The sequence below is a fragment of the Elaeis guineensis genome, chromosome 7 (assembly GCF_000442705.2).
Source record: "Elaeis guineensis isolate ETL-2024a chromosome 7, EG11, whole genome shotgun sequence".
NCBI classification, from domain to species: Eukaryota; Viridiplantae; Streptophyta; class Magnoliopsida; order Arecales; family Arecaceae; genus Elaeis; species Elaeis guineensis.
Genome location: NC_025999.2, coordinates 2,631,241 through 2,651,854, shown reverse-complemented (window position 1 = coordinate 2,651,854; position 20,614 = coordinate 2,631,241). Strand labels below are relative to the sequence as shown.

The following is a 20,614-nucleotide window of genomic DNA, read 5'->3' as shown; positions in this document are numbered from 1 at the left end:
ATAACCACTCTATTATTATTGTGTGAGTTTTGTTAGATCTAAAATATATAATATTATTTGAAATAGACTTTTAAATATAATTATTATTCAAATAATAACATTGATTATTTTTAATAATAATATTGATTATGATGTAATATGTCAACCTCCTTACTTTCTGAACATTAACTTTGTGAGATAGGAAGTGGTGTTTTAAAAGCTTGGATAGAAGTTATGCTCGGAATCATAAATATTCTAAATAGATAGCATGCATGAATTACAGATATTTTTAGAATAGATATAATAAAATATTATTTTAAAAAAATTATATCCTATACCTCGCATGCGGTTAACAAAAAAATCCTAAAAGGGATGTAACTTGGAAGTATTATCATTTCTCTTATCCATTTGTAATTTTTTTTTCTATTTTTCTAAGAACTTAAAAAATATCAACCAATTTTATGAGGACTCATGTGATGAGATTTTTTCTTTTGAAAGTATATAAAGTGCGTCTAATATAATTTTATTTTTTGATATATTTAAATAAACATATTAAGTATAAATATACCTTAAATATAATATGTTATATACTATAAAATCAATTTTTTTTAAAAAAAATAAGATCTTTTTTGATCGAAATGATCCTTCTTTGGCTACAAAATTGTGAATTTATAGATTTTTATTCTTACGGTGATGTAAATATGATATCGAATCTATATTTTTTTTTAAAGCATATTTTTTTTATTTTTTTCATCGACTTTTTAATCGGATGGGAGGCTGAGATTAAATTGCATCCTGTTCATGAATATTTAATTTAATTTTTTTGTATGCTTCAAGTAAATTATAAATTAAATTATTATAATTAAATTTAATTTATATTGATATCTACTATTATGATGATTATTTTTATCTATTTATAAAATTAGAAGACTCGGGTACCGTCCGGCTACTATGCTGTCTTCTTCCATGTATATATGGGGAGGGACGTTCATCCATTCCTGACATTTAAAAGCGATTAAACTTTGTTGGCCCCCCACCCCTCCTTTTGCCACCTAAGAACTGGAACTCAATGATTCCCAATAACATATCTGGCAAAAAGTAAGATATAGATGAAAGTATCTTCACATCATGTTTTTCTCCTTTTGATGCCAATGCGAGTGTCGTTCCCACGGTGTGAACCACTAATTTATTTAGCTGACTCTTCTCTTGGCACGCATTTGCACCACGCACAGTGATTTGAATCACGCACGAAGGGCGCGGGGCCTCTGTGCGCGCCAATCACCGCGCACGGTGCAGCTCGTTCTGCACCGCGCGTGGTGCAATAAGAATTTCGCGTAGAGCTTTACTTTAGATGGGCCTTCTAGAATAGACGAGTGACCATCTATGGAGCAACCACCACATTTCAATAGAATAGCTCTTCTTCCTGCCTTTTTATACCTGCACATTTGCTATATGGATTGGGTTGGTATTCCTCCAATTGGACCATCTTGTTTTTTTATTAATATTATTGTTTTATAAGTCGAAGAGTTCCCACCATCTTGCCGAAGGAAAAGTGTTGGTGATGTCCTGGTCATCCATTTCCAGACAAGAGAGAAGTGCTCAACCTGGCCATGAACAAAATGTTGCTTCCATTGGATGTGTGAGAACTCGCCTATATTTTGTGAATCTAAATGGTGGGATGTGAGTTCTTACCAAAAGAAAAAATGGTGGGATGTGAGGGGATTACTTATGCCTCGTATTGCGATGTGAATCTTAGATGATTGCCACATCCGCATGTATGTCCATAACTTGTGCATCTCATACAAAGAGCAAAATGTAGCAAATCTTGGTATGTCTTCTAAATTTACCTCAGCTGCGGCAGGATTGCCTTAAAATTAAAGAGGAGCTTTTGGTCTGGGCTATGTCCATAACTTGTGTCCCACGAGACGAGTGGCTGCACTAAACAAATTCATGGCCAGATTGGTGAGAAGTGCTTCTATTCTTCAAGGCCTTAAAGTAGATCAAAGACTTTCAGTGAATGGTGGAGTATCAGGCCGCCTTTGATCAACTTCGAAAGTACCTCACCTCAGTCCCACTCTTGACCTGACCATCCATTGGGGAAATGCTGTACCTATATCTCATCGTTTCCTTTATGGTGGCCATCAGCTCGGTTCTCATCCATTAGAAAAAGGAAGTACAGAAGCTTATCTACTATACGAGCAGGGTGTTGAGAGATGCAGAGACCAGATATACCCCATGGTGGAGAAGATTATCTACACCCTAGTGATCTCAGCTTAGAGACTTTGACCTTAATCTAGGCACACTCCGTCACAGTATTGATCGATTATCCCCTAAGATAGGTGATCGCCGTCGTAGGCGGTCAAGAATAAAAACCAACTCAAACTATATAGATAGGGTGAGTAGGGATCGTTTTCACGGGGATCTAGGGTGATTATCTTTTTTTTTAAGAAGAAATAAAAAGAGAATTGATTGTAGAAGGATTAACAAGAAATAGAATAGTAAAAAAAATCAAAAATATAAATTAAATTATGAAAAAAAATAATTCAGAGAAATAATCCAGGAATTCTGAATCCACCATGCAAAGAGATTTATTTTTTTCTTTTTTTTATGTTGCAATATTATTTCTTGTGATTAAGATATTAGCATAGCTTATATCTAAGGGGTACAAACTGTATTAGTAGATCACAGCTCGTCCTGTTGAAGTATAAACTATCTAAATTTAATTACAAGATTTAAGATTTTAATCTAACATATCACGATCTATCTCTTCAAAGCACGTACCGTATCCAGGATCACGGCACATCAATAGAGGTATAGGCCATATAGGCTGGATCAATACCTCAAAAGAAAATAAAAAGATATGAAATAAAAGTATAATTTTATTGTATAAAATAAATACAAAAAGAAGAAAATAAAAATTCATTTACAGGCTTCATCATATTCCTGATTGAAGGGATTTAGCCATGCATCAAGCTCTCTAGCTCCATCAAAGGGCAAAAAGTAGCAAATCTTGGTGTGTCTTTTAAATTTACCTCAGCTGCAGCAAGATTGCTTAAAAAAAAAAAAAAAAAAAAAAAAAAAAAAAAAAAAAAAAAAAAAAAAAAAAAAAAAAAGGAGCTTTTGGTCTGCGCCGCAGAGTTCAATTTTTTCGTCATTAGTCTTTTATTTTTGTTTGTGTTTTTTGTTTTGGGCATTTGGCCCCTTCTCTATCGAAGAGAAGAAACATGCCGCTTTTATAAAATTTAAAATATATGGATTAGATCGTATTTAGAGTATGGATAGAGACTATCTTTGTGCCAAAAAAAAAAAGTTCATCTTCATTCACATGAACCTACCATTGAATCACATGATGATGATCTGTGCAGATACAAAAATAAAAAAGTTCAAAATGCATCAAGATCTGTCCAAAATACGATCCAATAGTCAATGCCGTGAAAATAGGACAATATTCGTGGTTCCATGCAAAAAAATACAGATCAAAAGCAATCCTTGATGACATGGAGATTCACATTAAAATATTCAATAATATTGTTATAAGATACCGCATTGGGTTTTTTTATGAAAAAATTCTTTCTTTTTTACTTGAGAACTTCACATGCGGCTTGCTAGTTATATAAAATCCATGAATTCCACAATCGTTGGCTCGTGGTTGATACCAATGCTTGTTGGTAACTTCAATTATTATTGTTGTTGCTCCATCAAAATCCTTAACGAATGATGAATCTTTGCATTTCTTTTTTCCCATCTGCCAAATTTTTGAGGGTTGATCTCGTGACCTCGATTACAAATTGGACCGTCCAATTCAATGCACCCTGATATTTATTGTGAAATGGGAGCCACCTCCTAGAGATTCTCTTCAGAGAAATAGCATGAGAGGTTTTTGTCCATATATGCTAACCCCACTCGTTTAAAATAACAAAATAAAAGAACGAAAGAAGGGAAGAAAAGAATGTCCGTTCATTTACACTACCTCCCATCTGATTGAAGCACAGGAGATTATTTTAATATGTTGGCATGTGAGACAGAATTATTTTCTGCATGACCTTCTATCATACCAAACGTTAGCACTCATCGTTTAGAAGCTTATGGCTAGGACCCTCTTAAAGGAGCCGGTAGTAGTGAAAAATTATTAGTTGGATCTTGTTCACCGTGGACCACTAATAACCTATTAATTGGAAAGAGGGAAATGGATACCCCCGACCCCCAAAAGGAAAAAACATTATTTGATGCAGATCACTAGTTAGGCCTCAAGATCCAGCAATAAAATCCAATTCATGCCAATATCGAAATCCATCTTTATCAAATCCATTGGTAAGGATGATTTAAGTATAGTTTAAAAACGTCGTATGATTGTGACATCTATGAGCCGATCAATCCAATTTGAACACTCAAATCTTTATCTCTTCAATATTTTTTACTTGCAGGGGATACGTTACATGAAAATGATGGCCGGCCCTCTGGTCTAATAAGTTGAAGTCTTAGTTCTGGATTTTGGGTTAGTCGTCCCCACCTGCGTGGACTTGGAATAGATCGCCTATGACAAGGAGATAAAAAGGAAAGAAGTTAGCCGGTCTTCCAAACAAAGTCTTTATTGTATAATTATTTCTAGTTCGTAAGAGAATTTATTGCTAATTAATTCATCAAATTTAGTGGCCATGACACCATAACAACCTCATCTCGACCGACAACGTGCAACTTAAGTTAGATCGAGACAAATCAAAAATTACTCCAACTTTTAGTTTATTTGGTTTGGATTTATATATTTCTTAGCTAAATAAAAAAAATGTTGGAATTTATTTGATTGGGCCTATCTGGATATGGCTCATGTTAATATATATCAAAATTTATTTTAATTATTTTAATTTGATCTAGATTCTAGATTCTGATTCAAGATAACCTTCTGAGATAAGATATATTTTAAGGTAGTTATGATAAAATCAAATTCTAAGTAATTATTATAAAAATAATATCTATTTTTATCTTTATACTATTTCTGATGAATAAGATATGTTATAAGAAAATGTTCATTACAAATTCGGATTAAAAATATCCAAAACTATTTTAAAAAAATCAAGATGCTAAAATGCTATTCGTAGATGACGAAAAGTATACTTATATAAAAGCAGTCAAGCTGATTTAAGAGATCATGCTACCAATGCCTTCTTCTTTATATAAATTCTATTAGCCCATGCATCCTTTTGATTTTGAAGCCATGTTGGATTCGAAATAAAGACTTGAGTGATCCAAAACTGTTTAGTTTTAACCCATCATAAGTTAAAATTCAAACTTATCTCAATATAGTTTTAAAATATTTGTCGATTTTATTAATCCATTACACATATCAACCTGGCATATCTTAACCCAAACGTAGCTAGCCCAATTCACATGACACCCAATTTAACCCGCCACATCCTTAGTTACTTATAAATCAAATCTTATGCTGTGGGTTCAAATTTAGTTTGGGGCTCTCTAGAATTAAGAGTGTTGGACCATTCAACTGATCCTCGACTCCAACTCTATATCGATCTTATTAACATAATATTCCGACTAACAATCAGCTAACTGATCGACAGTCGGCTATTAGCAACCAACAACGGACAATCATGACAACTTGATTAATCTCCGATCGTAGACCATCAGCATATCAGAGTTACCAATCGATGTTCATTCGGATCTTCAGGACTACCGACTTACTATTATTACCGACATATAGTCGGTTTATCTTCTCAACACATCTAATCGTTATAAATGGTTATCGACTACGTGTCACGATCATTAGTGGGCATAAATGATCTATTAACTTCATGATTATAGTTCGATAATTTAGTACCATAAAAAATGAGATCATGTACTCGAAAATTACATCGAAATCATCTATAAAAGAGGAGGTAAATGAACAGAATGGATAAGATAATTCGGGATCGAGATTCAACCAATTTAAATATTCTTCATCTGCTATTCACCATTTCTCGTTGATTTAAGTATCGGAGGATTTCATTGGATATAATTTTGATCTATAAAATTTTATTTTATAGATATTTTTCATCGATGACAGGCGAGGGATCGGCCGCAATAAGAAGTTGGTGCAGATCAAATTAGGATTGAATAACATAGAAGCTGGATTGGAAATGGATTTGCTACACGTCGACCCTCTCAATGGAACCCAAATACAAAGCAGGTTAAAAAAAAAACCTCTCCGCCCAAATTCTCGCCGAATCTAATACTTATAAAGAGACTTCCATCCCGGATTCTGCGCTTATTTTGGGCGATCAGGCACGGACAGGAACGGCAACAAACAAACATCCTGGATATCTCCACCACCCGTACAGTTTCTCCTCTTCCATCGACCCACCCACCCCTCCCAGATCCCAAATTCTTTCCGACCTTTCCTTTGCTCTCGCCCCTTTCTTTATTCCGCTAAATTTTATATTTTTTCTCTCCTCCAGTTCGGCTTCCTTTCCCTGTCCCAGCGCCCAGCGGATTCCCTCGTACCCACCCGCTTTTGCTCTGATCTCCTCCTTCCGTTCCTCTCGCTTTAGTTTATAACCAGTATTCGGTCGGGGAGTTTTCTGGGGACCCTTCGTTGATGGGCGGTTCGAACATCACCGGCTTTTCCGCGTCTTTTTCTACCCCAGCTTCCACTCGTGCCCCCAAAATTCTATCTTTCTTCGGCTATTGTTGCTTTTCTTGCTCCAATTTCATCTCCGTGATGTCGGAAAAATCCAATTTTTAGCTTCGAGGCGTGCCGTCGACCGTTGCCTCTCCTTTATTGAATTAAAGAGAGTTTTGTTAATGGGATGTCTGCAGCTGCTCTTTTCGGATGCATTTAGTTCGCAAGTTATTGGATGTTGAAGGTTAGAGCTTTATGAATTCTTGAAGTTTTTTAAGTCCCTTTGAACTGTAGCTTTGAAGTGTAGCTTCTTCTAATTTCTTTATAAAGAAGGCTCATAAATTTTAGAAACTCCTCCTGGTTGGATTGTGGTGAGGTGTTCCAAGATCTGATTTTTTTTGAGTTTGCAATATAATTTCGGTTAGATTTGATTGAAATTAAGAGTGCTGAGGTGCTGTTTGATTTGGACCGAAGTCGAATACATCCTACTCCATAAAAGATCAAATTTGGTGATTATTGTTGGAAGTTTTGGATGTTTAGGCAAGTATCTACTCTTGTAAAATTTGAAGAGGCGAAGGTGAAGCAATGAGGTTTCTTAGATTTACTCCATGGATCGGGATTGCAGCATTTGTCATTGGTGCATTGGTTTTACGAGTTTTCTCTCATTCTTTTCTCCACGGAGGAATTTGGGCTGTGGACGAAGGATTCGAACCTGTGGCCGTGTCAAGGGGTCCTGGTGATCCTCCAGTTTTTGCTTATTGGATATCGGGAACTAGTGGTGAAAGTGAGAAGATTTTAAGGCTCTTGAAGGCAGTTTACCACCCAAGGAACCGCTACCTTTTGCACCTTGATGCTGATTCCACTGCTGCTGAGAGGAGAAAACTGGCACGCTCCATTCAATCTAATCAAATTTTCAAAGCTTTTGCAAATGTTGATGTTGTGGGAAAAACTTATGCCATCGATCGGACTGGTTCATCAGTACTTGCTGCCACCCTCCATGGAGCTGCAGTTCTGCTCCGGATCCACTCAGACTGGGATTGGTTTATTAACTTGAGTGCTTCGGACTATCCAGTTGTAAGTCAAGATGGTAAGTTTTAACCCTCTTGTTTTGGCTGAAATTGGTTTTAGATACCTTTTGTCAGTTTCGATGATTTAAATAAAACTCCTTGTTTATAGGGAATCTGATAGTAGAGGTACCATAACCCATTTGGTTGATTCGAATGTTAGGATGCAGGATTACAATGATCTGTCTTCTGATCTGATTCTACTTGTCTTGCACGAGAACATGATGGCCAAGTTTTATTAATATGCTGCTTTTTCAAACTAAGGCATTAACATAAGAATAATTTTGGCTTCTCTGACCATCTTGTCTTAGTAATCGTAGATAGTATTCAGATCAATAAATAAATCAGTCCAACTCTCATTCTAGACCACTTGCCACTTGAGCCCTTGCTCCTGTGCCAATGTTCATGTATATGGTGTCCATGTAAGCAACAACCATTCTGTATAGTCCTTCGCCGTGCTTGTGATTTCTGATTTCTGACCCAGTGACACTTGCAGTAATGCATAGGTGAAGGTTTCTGGTTTTCTTTGTAATTATTTTTATGGTTTCTGAAGATTAATGAGGACACCCTACAGACCTCACCCTTTTCCTCATCATCAAAGAACATATTTTGCTCTTGATTTGATTGATAGTTGAAGGTTGAGGACAAAAGTAAAAGAAAAGGCAAAACTCTGTGATAACTGGCTGTCCAATGGAATTCTATCATGCAATTCTTACCCAGAAAGAACCCATAGATCTGATGTATTCATTGTCCACATGTACCTTGATGTTGTTGTTTCAAGTCCTTATGAGTGAGCCTGATGTGTTCCCATCAATTCTCAATTTTAGTTTAATCAATTTGATTCATAAAACTTCTGTAAAGTTTTTTTTGTTTGTTCTGGGAAAATAAAAATTTGTTTTTCTTAAGCAAGGAGATGACCATAAAAGGCTTAATATCTGATGCTACATACTTTTCGTGTCATAATGATGATCTTGTTAGCCTTAAGCATGTGAAATTTCAATTAGTCTCTTTTTTGATTTGAAGTATGAAAGGCCGCAATTTTACCAAAAGTGGAGCATTAGCGAATTCTGCATTTGAATATTTTTAATGGTAATGATTAAAATACCCATTCCTGCAAATGTTTCTTGCACCTCCATTTATTCTATTAACAAATGCTGAAAAAACATCTTGCCATACAGATCTTCTTCATGCTTTCACTTCTTTGCCAAGAGATCTGAACTTCATCGATCACACAAGTGACCTTGGATGGAAAGAGTAAGCTCAGGAGGAAATCTTATTATAGTTTGATGATCCTTTTTATATCTTTTAAAATATCTCGTTAAGCTAAGCTGAGTTATTGTCCTGCAGGACTGAGAGGTTTGATAAAATAATCGTGGACCCAAGTCTCCATATGGACAGAAATACACAATCCTTCTTCGCTTTAGAAACACGAACAACACCTGATGCCTTTAAATTATTCACAGGTCTGTATTCTGTAGTCTCAATTTTTTTCCACTCTGTATTCCAGTTTTTTCTTTTGTGTAAACCACTCTGATTCCAATTTTGTCCACTGTTTATTCCATTTGGTTGTTCACAAGTATTTGTTTTTGGTTCAATAAGCCATTTGTTTGAAAAAGTAGGCAAACCAACAAGTTAAGATAATGATATAGGTTCCCTGTGTATCTAAAACCTCCACATATTTTGAATGCAAATCAAATTTACCAAGCCAAGGGAGATTATTACCACTACTTGAAATTTTATCAGCAAGATCCATCGAAATCAAATGAACACAAGGATGTGTTTCCCTCTTGTTATCGAGACTCGGCTGAAATTTTTCATTTCTTTATATGGAAACAGGTTCTCCATGGTTGATTCTCAGTAGATCCTTTGTGGAGTACTGTGTGCATAGCTGGGATAACCTCCCCAGGAAACTTCTCATGTACTTTGCCAATGTCGCCTACTCAACGGAATCCTACTTCCAAACTGTGATCTGCAATAGCCCTGAGTTCCGAAACACCACTGTCAACAATGATCTAAGATACTTTGTTTGGGATGATCCACCAGGATTGGACCCTATCTTTCTGAACCAATCACAATATAAGGAGATGATAAAAAGCGGAGCAGCTTTTGCGCGGCGGTTCATGGAGGATGACAAAGTGCTTAAAAAGGTGGACAAAAAGATACTAAGGCGCTCATCAGATGGAGTGGGTGTTGGAAACTGGTGTCTAGGCCAGCTCAACGGTCGGAAAGAGAAGGATTTGGAGGAGGATCCCTGCTCAAACTGGGGTGATGTCAATGTCGTGACACCAGGATCATCAGGAAAGTGGCTCAGAAGTTTGTTGTCAGATCTCATTTCAGATGAGAGGTTGCATTCGAGCAGGTGCAAGTTTATGTGATGTGATCTGGCCATGGATTGCGATTGCCTTCGAAATTAAGTCAGAGTCATCCCATTTTATCGGCCATTCAGCAGGTACAGTGGAACCAAAGGCCAGCAACATTAGTTATACAGCTGCCGACAATTCACTCTGAGGGTGAGATTTAGGTGATTTCACTTTCATTTAGAGAAGTAACATTTAGAGGCCTTTCAATCAGCAGGTAGTAGGAGTAGATCCATTAGTAATTTGACAAAGGGTGGGTATAGAAGATTCCATTTTCTCTTGTAGCATGTGATACGTTTACAAGTATAAAGTATAACGAAATCTTGAGATGATCAAATATATTTTCAGACTTGGATTGCGCAGTGGTCAAAGAGTTAACCTACTTCTTAGATGTAATTGTGCATTAAGCTGGGTGTTTACAATCCCTTTGAGAATACCACCTTGTTGATACTAATGTTGGTGTCCGTTAACAGTCATCATATCATGAACTTCTTATTGGAGATTTAGGGTAAAAAATACAAAGTCCAAGGAAGAGGAGGGGGGATTGATTAGTGAACTTCTTATTGGAGAAAAGTTACGGTGTCCACCAGGGAAAAGAAAATAAATAGAAAAAATAATTTTTTCATTGAAATAGCGTTAGTGTTATATATATATATATAATATATAAATATATATAATATATATATATATATAGGTCATAACACCTATTTTATTTTATTTTTGAAAAATAGATGTCCGATTAATTATAAATTATTTGAAAATATATTATTTTTTTTATGGTCAATCAAATATGTAAAAATTATTTTTTCATATAGTATATATGTGCTGGGCATCAACTTTTCAGGACAAACATGGAACCAAAGTCCCAAAGGCTTTTGCTTATGCCGTTTAGCTTATTTTTCCTTGTCCAATTTTTTTCATAACATAATACATAGTACGGTAGATCTTTCATCATGTAGGGTGATCCATCCTCTTTTCACTCAATTAAAGCACTAAGCCTTCATTCTTATATGAAGGTTGGTGGATGACCAACCTGATGGCTACCATTGCATATATGTCATAGAAAATAATTAAATTCCTTTCCCATATTAGAAACCCCAAAAGCATGGCAGATCAAAGCCCTTTGATGTGGTAGAAGAGGAGAGTTTCTTTGCTTGTAAATGTAGGAATAGGGTGGGCTTGAAATAGGTGTGGAAATTGATGCGGAACATCTTGTTGAAGAGTATCTAGGCCAGATGGATCGTAAGAAGCCGTGAAAGCCCAAATAAACGGCTGGAATATCAAAACAGGGACCTAAATTTCAGCAAGCCATAACTTTTGATTCAAGAAGAGTTATAGGACCCATATTATATCAACTGAAATCTCATTTTGAGCCCTATGATCGTGAACCGGGTTTATCTGTTTATCCTAATTTTCAGACCCAAATTCTATCATTTTAGTAGTTTCAAAGTCATTTTATATTTGAAAATCCATCTTCAATTCAGTTTCATATTCTTAGCTTTCATTTAATTTTCAATTAGATTATTAGTTTTATTTTGATGTTGTTATGATTTTACTATTTACAGAACTACCTTTATTAGGATTGAAATACTATAAATATCTTTATTTTATATTTATTCAGTTATTATCAACAAAAATTGCCGGATTATTTCTCCAATTGGAGTTTAAGATTCTTTTTTGATATCTTGAAGGTTTTCATCTTGTATAAATCTTTGTTCTTATTCGCTAATGCTGTATCAGGTAGTATCAGAGCATGTTACAGCATCGCTCATTCTTAATGGATAACCGTGATAAAGTTGGAGGCAACCATCCTGTTGATGTTGATCAAAGGCTACAGGTGAACTAGAAGGTGAGATGCACCCAAGAAGTAGTGGTTGAAACTCTGGAGCGACGAACAGAGGCGCTCAAACGGTGGTTTGCACGCATGGAGCAAATCCTAGAGGGCTTATGTGAGCGGTTGGATGCTCTGGGGATCAATGCAAATAGAAATCATGACGGAGATAGGGGATTTGTCAGAGATGGAGCTCACGGCCTACCTATCAACAAAGCCATTCCTACAAACCTACGTAGACAATCAGACTATATGAGCTTTCAAGAAGATTATGATGATCAAGAAGAAGCGGATTATGCATATTATATCCGGCATTGTGACTTAAATCGATATCCAAAGAGGTCGGAAGACTTGTCTGAAAATAGGCATCCCCTCCTTTAATGGAGATCTCAATATCAAGGATTTTTTTGATTGGCTATCTGAGTGTGATCGATTTATGGAGTATCTAGATATCTCGAATGAGAAGATAGCGAGACTAGTCACGTTCAGATTAAGAGGAGGAGCATTTGCATGGTGGCAGAGATTGTTGAATGATCGGTTAAGGCAAGGATTATCTCCTATTCGGACTTGATTTCAAATGAAACAATTGTTGAGGCTATAATTCCTTCCCCCGAATTATGACTAAATTCTATTTAATAAGTACTAGAAGGTATCCAAGACCAAAGAATAATACATGCATATACTGCTAAGTTTCTTAGGTTGAAAGAATGAAATCAGTTGTCAGAAGTGGAAGGGCAGCATGTGGCGAGGTATATGTCAGGGCTGAATCCAGCGATACAGGATCACATAGGAGTTCAAATGGTTCGCAGTGTTTTAGAGGCGAGAAATATGGCACTGAAAGTTGAGACGCTGATTCAGGAGCGTTCCTCTAGCATCGGTAGATTTGATTATATACGATGAAATTAGATGAGTCGAACTAATTTAATGTAGATAAAGACAAAATGCCTCAGAATAATTCATAGCGTGAGCATGAAAGTCGAGCAGACAAGACTAGTGGGAAGCAGGTGCAAACAAGAGACAATAATGCAAGGGACAATTATGATCAAGATAATCAGCGGGCGAACAACCCTTATCCTTGGCTAGTTTTCATGAAGTGTTACAAGTGGGGTCACCGTTCTAGTGATTATCCGCTGAGAAAGACTGTTAATTTGGTGGAGAAAGAAGATGAAGATGATGATGATGAGTATCTTTATGAGCCAGATGAAGATGGAGAAAAGTATAATGAGCTGGGCCAGATTTATGTGGTGCGGAGGCTGATGCTGTCACCAAAGATGGAGGATGATATACAATAGAATAAATTGTTCCGTACTAGGTGCATAATTAACAAGTCTCTCTTTGATTTAATAATTGATAGTGGTAGTTGTGAAAATATAATTGGTAGGAAGAATGTGAAGAGATTAGGATTAACTATGGAGAAGCACCCCGACCCTTACACTATTGACTGGATTAAAGTAGTTGATGATGCTAAAATAACTTAGAGATGTAAGGTACCCTTTCTATAAACAGATATAAGGATGGGATGTATTGTGATATTATTGACATGGATGCTTGTAATTTGATATTTGGTAGACCTTAATAGTTTGATGTTGATGCTAGATATCAAGACAGAGAAAATGTGCATAAGCTTAGCAAAGGCAGCATGAAATTATACTATAACCTTTCAAAGGAAGTTCTGCACTTATTAAGTGGTGAAAGATGTCACCGTATTGATGAAGAAAAGAATGAAAGAACAAGATTATAGTGCCAAATGTACTCAAGCTTTTAATGGAGGAGTTTGCAGAAATCAGATCGAAAGAGATTTTTGAGAGCTTACGTCCCATGAGAAATGGGCAGCATTGAATTAATTTGATCCCTGAAGCCAGCCTGCCAAACCTACCACATCATGTAGGGTGATCCATCCTCCTTTCACTCAATTAAAGGACCAAGTCTTCCTTCTTATATGAAGGCTGGTGGACGACCAACCCGATAGCTACCATTGCACATATGTCGTGGAGAATCGTTAAATTCCTTTCCCGGATTAGAAACCCCGAAAGCATGGCAGAAAGATGAGGAGAGATCCTTTGCTTGTCACTGTGAGAATAGGGTTGGGCTGGAAACAGGTGTGGAAATAGAGCAGGTACCCAAACAATCGAGTTGGGCTGCATTGCGCTGGGCGAAGGCCTAGAAAGAAACAAATGGAATTAACCCCTACCAGGTGTTTCCCTGTTTCGGTCTTTCCCTTTATCTTCCAAGCTGGAAATTTCCAGCATGATATCACCCCAATCTCGATGTCAAAATTTCAACTATAGAGATGTAGATAGTAGGACTTGTCCAGCGTTTGCACCCTTTTTTTTTTTATTAATAGGAGGCAACCCCATTTCTACCATTTCTAGAGAGTTAAACATGGTTAAATCTTTTGTTGTTTCCATGATCAGTAGCGCTCCTAATACTATTTTTAACTTTTTCTTTCCCTTAAAAAAAAAAAGAAAAAAGCGACAACACAATCAGATAATAGACAGAATTCAACAAGTCTTCATCATTTGTTTCTCTCACTTGCATTGCAATGCCGCACCAAGCCATATAACTTATAATACGTAACATCCTTGATTGAAAAAATAATAAGCAATGTATATAATTGGTATTTCCGTCAAATAGGACAATGAACAAGTTTGTCCAGCAGGCGTGCGATCGTCCACGTAAAAAACTCCTTGAAGTGTTTTGTTTATTAATTATTTCATCTCATTCAATTAAATTTCAGATTAAATCTGTGAAAATTCGTATAGACATATATTTAATTGCGCATTCGTATTGAAAAAATCTTAAATATTTATATAGAATCAAAAAAAAATTAAAAAAAAAATTTCAGATATTTTTTTTTTGAATGAATGAAAATCTTAGGTGATTACAAAACTGATTAGATTGCAAAAGACCAAACTTAAGCAGCCATATCGAGATTAATAAGCACATATCATCTCTAATACATGTATTTTTTTCCTTTTGTACAAGGGACAGAGGGAGATAAAGGAAAAGCAATATATACAAAAACTACCGATAAACCTCTAAAAACAAGAACATATATCACCAAAAACTCACACGTGCCAGAAGAAAAAAAACCCCTGACGCAAATAGTCTTCGCTTGCTCAGCGGCACTCGGCCCATCCCTCCTTCTCCTCGCCGACTCGGGCTCGCCTCGCGGCCCGAGCGAGCCTTGACTCGGCGACCACGATAAGCTTGGCGGGCACACCAGAACACAACTCCAGAGCCCTCAGCCTGGCCCCCTCGCACGTGCCGCGTCTCTTCACGGCGAACCAGAGCGCGGCCGCCAGGCCAACCCGGAGGGGCGTAGCCGTCATTTTACCCGAGCACGCGCGCAGCACGCGCGTCGCCGCCGCCGCGCACCGCCTCGAGCCTGGATCCCCCAGCCCCATCCTCCGGGCCCAATTGACCAGAATACCCTGCTCCTCTGCTCCTCTCCGGGCCGATTCCGAATCGGCGGTGGAGACGCACGAAGAGGAATCCGAGGAGGCGGTTTCTTCCGGAGGGCTGCGGCGGCAGGAGCCGCAGAGGGAGCGGATGGGGGGCGATCCGGCGCCGGAGATGATGCGGGCGTCGTCGAGGGCGTGGCACTCGGCGCAGGCGATCCGGCGGAGGTGGCGGGCGACGAGAAAGTTGGCGCCGTGGACGCGGGCGTCGCAGGGCCAGCAGAGGAACGCCGCGTCCGCCTCGCAGTACACGGCGGCGATGCCCTTGCACAGCTCGCAGCGCCGCCGTCCCTTCATCGATCCCCTCCAAACTCTAACCCTAACCCTAGTTCTACCTAAACCTAACCGGCAAGCGTGAAAGAGCGAGAAGAGGGTTCGAGGCTATATATAGAAAGAGAGAGAGATACGAGGCGGGGGAAACGGGATATGGGGGGAAACGGAGGGGAAGAGATCCCGAGGAGGAAGGAGGAGGGTTGGGAGGGAAGATGACCACTTCCATGGACTTAAATATATATTATTGGCTCAGATATTTAGAGGGGTTTGGAATTTAATATTTGTTGTTATTATATTATTATGGTGCCAGTAGTCTACCACATGGATGGATGAATGACGTAGGAATATTAACTAAATCTTGCTTTCAATTTTTTGAATAGTTTATGCACCCACTTGTCCTCCGTCTTTAGGAAAGAAAATATATATTATTTATTTTTTTATTATTATATCTTGTGAATCGTAATGTTAACATCTGCGTTCGCCTCCAAGAATCTAACTTGTGGTTCGGAGAGGTTGCCTTTGAGAAGCTAGAAGAATGGCCATCAATTATATTTGATATATTATAATAATAATAAATCAGATTATTAAAATTATAATTTTAAAAATATTTTTTTAAATTTTTTATTATATATATTTAAATTATTTACTTGATTTTTTGTAAAAATATAGTCCACCGGTGATTCAAGAAAAAGTAGTATCACAAGCAATCCTGGACAAGTAATTTTTGAAAAAATCTACAATGATAACTATACTTCCACGTGATCACTTCTAGCTTGGGGTGCAAGCTTATACTATACTTCCAATCACATGATAATGCACATTTAATATTGGATATGTTTAGTGATTTTATCTAGAAAAATACCAAATTATCGGAGATAGTTTTGAATTTTAAAAAATAGCTGATATAAGTTGGTGGCCTTAGTACGCTATTGTAGAAATATTAAATTATTAAACTATATATATATATATATAATTTCAATCAAAATTTCTCCTAAGAAAAGCAGCTTAAAGAATTCTGTTATAATAAGAGATTGGCGGAACCAGGGCTGACCCAAACCATGAACCACATTCTGCGTAGTTTCCATCACCACAACTAGCTTCACTTCAGAGAAAAAAATCTAGCAGCCGTCGAGTCACCACCGCGGGACCCACAGCCACAGGATCTCGTGCCAGGCGATTTCGGCTCCACGTGTCGACATGTTCGACCACTTAGATTCGCATATGTCAGCTTTTCGCCCTCTCCCGTAAATACCCTTGTAGTCCTTCGGTCAGGGCCCTACGTTCGGGGACATTCTTTGGAAATTCTCAAAGCTGGAGGGCGAGCGTGTCAACATGGGAAAGGAGTTTGTGAAGGGAGAGACGATTGAATCGGAGCCACTCAGTTACGAGTAGCAGTGACGTGTGTCGGTCTCTTTTCTTTTAAAAGGCTTAACATTTACGTCACTGAGGTCAAGGCCACAGCCGTTAGATCCACGTGTCGTGCTCGTCCGAGGCGTACTACCGCACACTGGATTCAGGGAACCGGATACCATCGAGACGAGACACCCACTGATCAACTAAGTCTAAAGTGTCAAATAAAACTTTTGTCAACTTCGTATCACAACCCTGAACCAAAAAAACCCTCAATAGTACTCTTCATCTTCTTCACCCAAACTAAGTTTTGAAGAGAAAAAAAATGAAGAGGAAAAAAAAAGAAAAGAGAAAAGAAGAGAGAGAAGAGGATAGGGGTAGGAGTTGAAAAAAAAGTTATGGGAGCATATAAGATTAAGATTAGGATATGAATATTTTGATCTTTTAGCTCTTATGATTTTACGTCATATTTTATCCAATTTTAAATGGCTAATAAATCCACATCAGCTATTCAACTCAAAGTAATTTGTCGCATAGGCACCAATTGCAAACTCTTGACCAAATTAGGCTATCGGTAGAGGATATTGCAATAAATTAAAAAAATATAATATTGACCTTACAGTAATTGAAGATACATAAGAATATTTACAAATCGAGATAAAATATAGGATGCTATTTACTTTTTATCCTCTTTTATTCGACTGGATTTGTATGTGAGAAATATCATGCTTCTTCCTATTAAGTGTCAATGTAGAGAGATTATTAGATAGACCAACGTATGAGTCACTTGCCATATCACCCCATCTTGAATTCAAACTAATGAAGATCATGATCAAAGATGAAATATGCTCCAAATCCGATCTGAATATGTTTTACTCTTCATAAGTCCTCTCCTTAAGATTGAAGAAAAAAAAAATTACACTAATACCCCTTAAAGTTTGATCCATTTATACTTGAACCCCAAAAGAAAAAATTCAAATGAATCCCAAAACTTTGTAAACATTGCCAAGAGCCCCAGCCATCTATCTCCATTTTAACAATATCAACAGAAAAAATATAATGACCAAAATATCCTCAATTCTTTTGAACTATCAAGGGATTTGCTTTTTAGGAAAAAAAACCATCAAAGCCCTTTCTAATTTCGTTAGAAGGCATTTACTATCTTAATCGACAGCAGTCATCCGATTTCAAATTTACATCCATCAAAAAATTTGAAGTAGCTAGAATCCTCACCAGCCATTGGTTTATTGGTATGGTTTCCTCAACGTATTCGCTGATTTCAAGAGATAGATTTTGAAATTTCTTGTGTTTATGCTTGAAAGGGATTTCGTTGCTGTTTAAAGTTATTTGTATTTGATAACAGTAGATTTATTATATTTTTATACTTCTAATTTATTTGTATTTGATAATACGTATGATTTCTTGAATTTTATAGTCAATTTTTAGTTTGGAGTTTGTATGAAATTATTTATTTTTGGGGCTACTGTCCAAATGCATTTTTGAAATTATACTCTATCGAAGTTAGAAATCCTTTTTTGGGGCCACTATCCATATGTATTGGAAAGCATTTGCTATCTTAGTATCAAGGGATAGTAGATCTAAAGAACTTGAAAGTGATAAACAGAGGTGACCATTGCACCACCCAAAATTCTAAAATTTTGGTATAGCAGGAAGGCAGTAAGTATCTATATTCATATGGACTATTAGAGCAATTAAACTACAATGATCCACTATAAAAGCTATGTGGATTGTTAACCTTATATTTAATATAGTTCACATGTGTTTAATATAATTTTATTTTATTTTTAATATTTTATATATTATAATTTTTATTTATTAATTTTATATTAATCTTAAATCAGTTTTCAACCTAAATGATAACTATGAGTAAAAATTTGAAATTTATTATTTATATTTTTTGTTGGTATGAACATTGCATAACATATATTATTTGAGACAATCATTAAGTAATGAAAGTAGTACTATTATCTAAGTTAAATATTACTATAGTTATAGTCCAAAGAATTCAATAGATTATGACTTTAAATATGGAATAATATATTACATCATTGAAAAAAATTGTTGATTATAGGAATGAACTTGGAAGTAGCACTCTATTTGGTGATACATCAAGAAAAAAAAAATTCAAGGAAGATAATGAAGAACATCAAAAGAAAATTTTCTTATAAAAGTACTTATCAAATTCATACCAACTAAACATATTTTGTTTACATTTTTAGATGGCAGTAAGAACTGAGCAAGGAGTAGCAGCATCAACTCCAACAACAGCCGCAGCAACAGTCTCATTATAGCAGCAGCACCAACACCAGCCCAATGACCACCCTGGAGATGTTGATATCATATTTTATTCTACTTTTTTATATGCGGTGTTATTTATTTTTAGAGATGTTTAGGTGCTGATATATGTATAGATTCGTTGTATTGAGTGATACATGGCTTATACAAAGCTTTTTACTATTTATGTGCTAGTACATATATAGAACTTTTTGATGTTACTGTCAATATGTGGAATGATATACATTTTTATTTTGTTCAATAACTAATACATTTATAGAGTTTTTTGTTGTTTAATAACTGAACGTACACAATTGATTGATTTATTATTTTTCTCTACTTCTCAATTAAAAATATGACTAATACAATTATACAGCGAATTGTAGGTTTGTGCATCGTGAAAATGATAATTATTTGGATTGTACAGTTGATTAAATATGTATGGATAAAAGTTTGGATTGTATAGATGTTGTATAAGTGATCATGTGAATGTGTATAGATGTATACAAATGATTGTATGGACTATAGGCAAAAATAGTAATCGTGTGAATGTGTACTGCTGATTATATGGATTATTGGTAGTTGTTGTTCATTGTCTTAATATATATGGTTGTGTTTGGATGTTTATATAGACTACAAATATAAATGATAACTGTACAAATGTGTATGGATATATACAAATGATCGTATCGATGATGGGTAGAAATAATATTTGTGGATGTGTATATTTTTTCTATTATGTGGACAAATTATTCACTATTATGATATTTATTGAAACATCTTATCCAATTTTGTTATTGACTATAAAAAGAATATATCAAGACCTTTAAGGCACTAAAAAGTAAAGACACACATTCATTTCTTAATAAAACTCATTACATAAAGACCGCAAAAGTTTTGACTACAGACATTAAGTCTCCAAAAGTTATGCTCAAGAATATTGGGACCTCAAAAGTTACAAAATATTATGGCTTGCCCCTCCCTTAATAGCTATATTTATGGACCGAACTACTTTAATCCTCATCTCCAGCACTTTACTTCAATGCCAACAGTATGCCAGTGAATATCTATGAAGCAAATAAATACTATGCCAGACACTTTTTTCTCCTTTCTAGACTTGAGCTTAGCCTCCAACTTCTCGTTATTTTTTGATTAGTTTGTTCATGAGGTCTATTATACATAGTGATGGAAGGAGATTATATCATTGAAAAAACTCAATTCTTTTTCTTTTCTGAATAAAGAAATTAAAGAAATAGATGAGCTATGGGTGATAAAAAAATCAAAAAGAAATGAGGAGGCCCATTACCTCAAAAATGGAGCAACCAAAAAATATTCGGTCAAGATTAATTATGGTCCATGAGGTCTTTATGGATGCCTTCAACCCATAATTACAA

At 36.2% G+C, this 20,614-nt stretch overlaps 2 protein-coding genes across 2 annotated transcripts; one reads left to right on the top strand and one right to left on the bottom strand.

Moving 5' to 3' along the window:
• Positions 1-6,281: 6,281 nt before the first annotated feature.
• LOC105049324 (beta-glucuronosyltransferase GlcAT14A) lies at positions 6,282-10,349 on the top strand. The gene is made up of 4 exons (XM_010928946.4): positions 6,282-7,676; positions 8,832-8,907; positions 9,001-9,116; positions 9,490-10,349. The coding sequence occupies exons 1-4, from the start codon at positions 7,175-7,177 to the stop codon at positions 10,026-10,028; spliced, it is 1,233 nt and encodes a 410-aa protein (XP_010927248.1). The 5' UTR covers positions 6,282-7,174; the 3' UTR covers positions 10,029-10,349.
• Positions 10,350-14,755: 4,406 nt separating this feature from the next.
• LOC105049323 (B-box zinc finger protein 32) lies at positions 14,756-15,785 on the bottom strand. Its single transcript, XM_010928945.4, has one exon. It carries the CDS (start codon positions 15,597-15,599, stop codon positions 14,961-14,963), a length of 639 nt encoding a protein of 212 aa, XP_010927247.1. The 5' UTR covers positions 15,600-15,785; the 3' UTR covers positions 14,756-14,960.
• Positions 15,786-20,614: the final 4,829 nt, after the last annotated feature.

Bases quoted from the DNA above. Each gene is read 5' to 3' on its own strand.
- LOC105049324 (XM_010928946.4), top strand. From the start codon at position 7,175: ATGAGGTTTCTTAGATTTACTCCATGGATCGGGATTGCAGCATTTGTC. The intron at 7,677-8,831 runs GTAAGTTTTAAC...CTTGCCATACAG, and splicing joins TCCAGTTGTAAGTCAAGATG to ATCTTCTTCATGCTTTCACT. The intron at 8,908-9,000 runs GTAAGCTCAGGA...ATTGTCCTGCAG, and splicing joins AGTGACCTTGGATGGAAAGA to GACTGAGAGGTTTGATAAAA.
- LOC105049323 (XM_010928945.4), bottom strand. From the start codon at position 15,599: ATGAAGGGACGGCGGCGCTGCGAGCTGTGCAAGGGCATCGCCGCCGTG.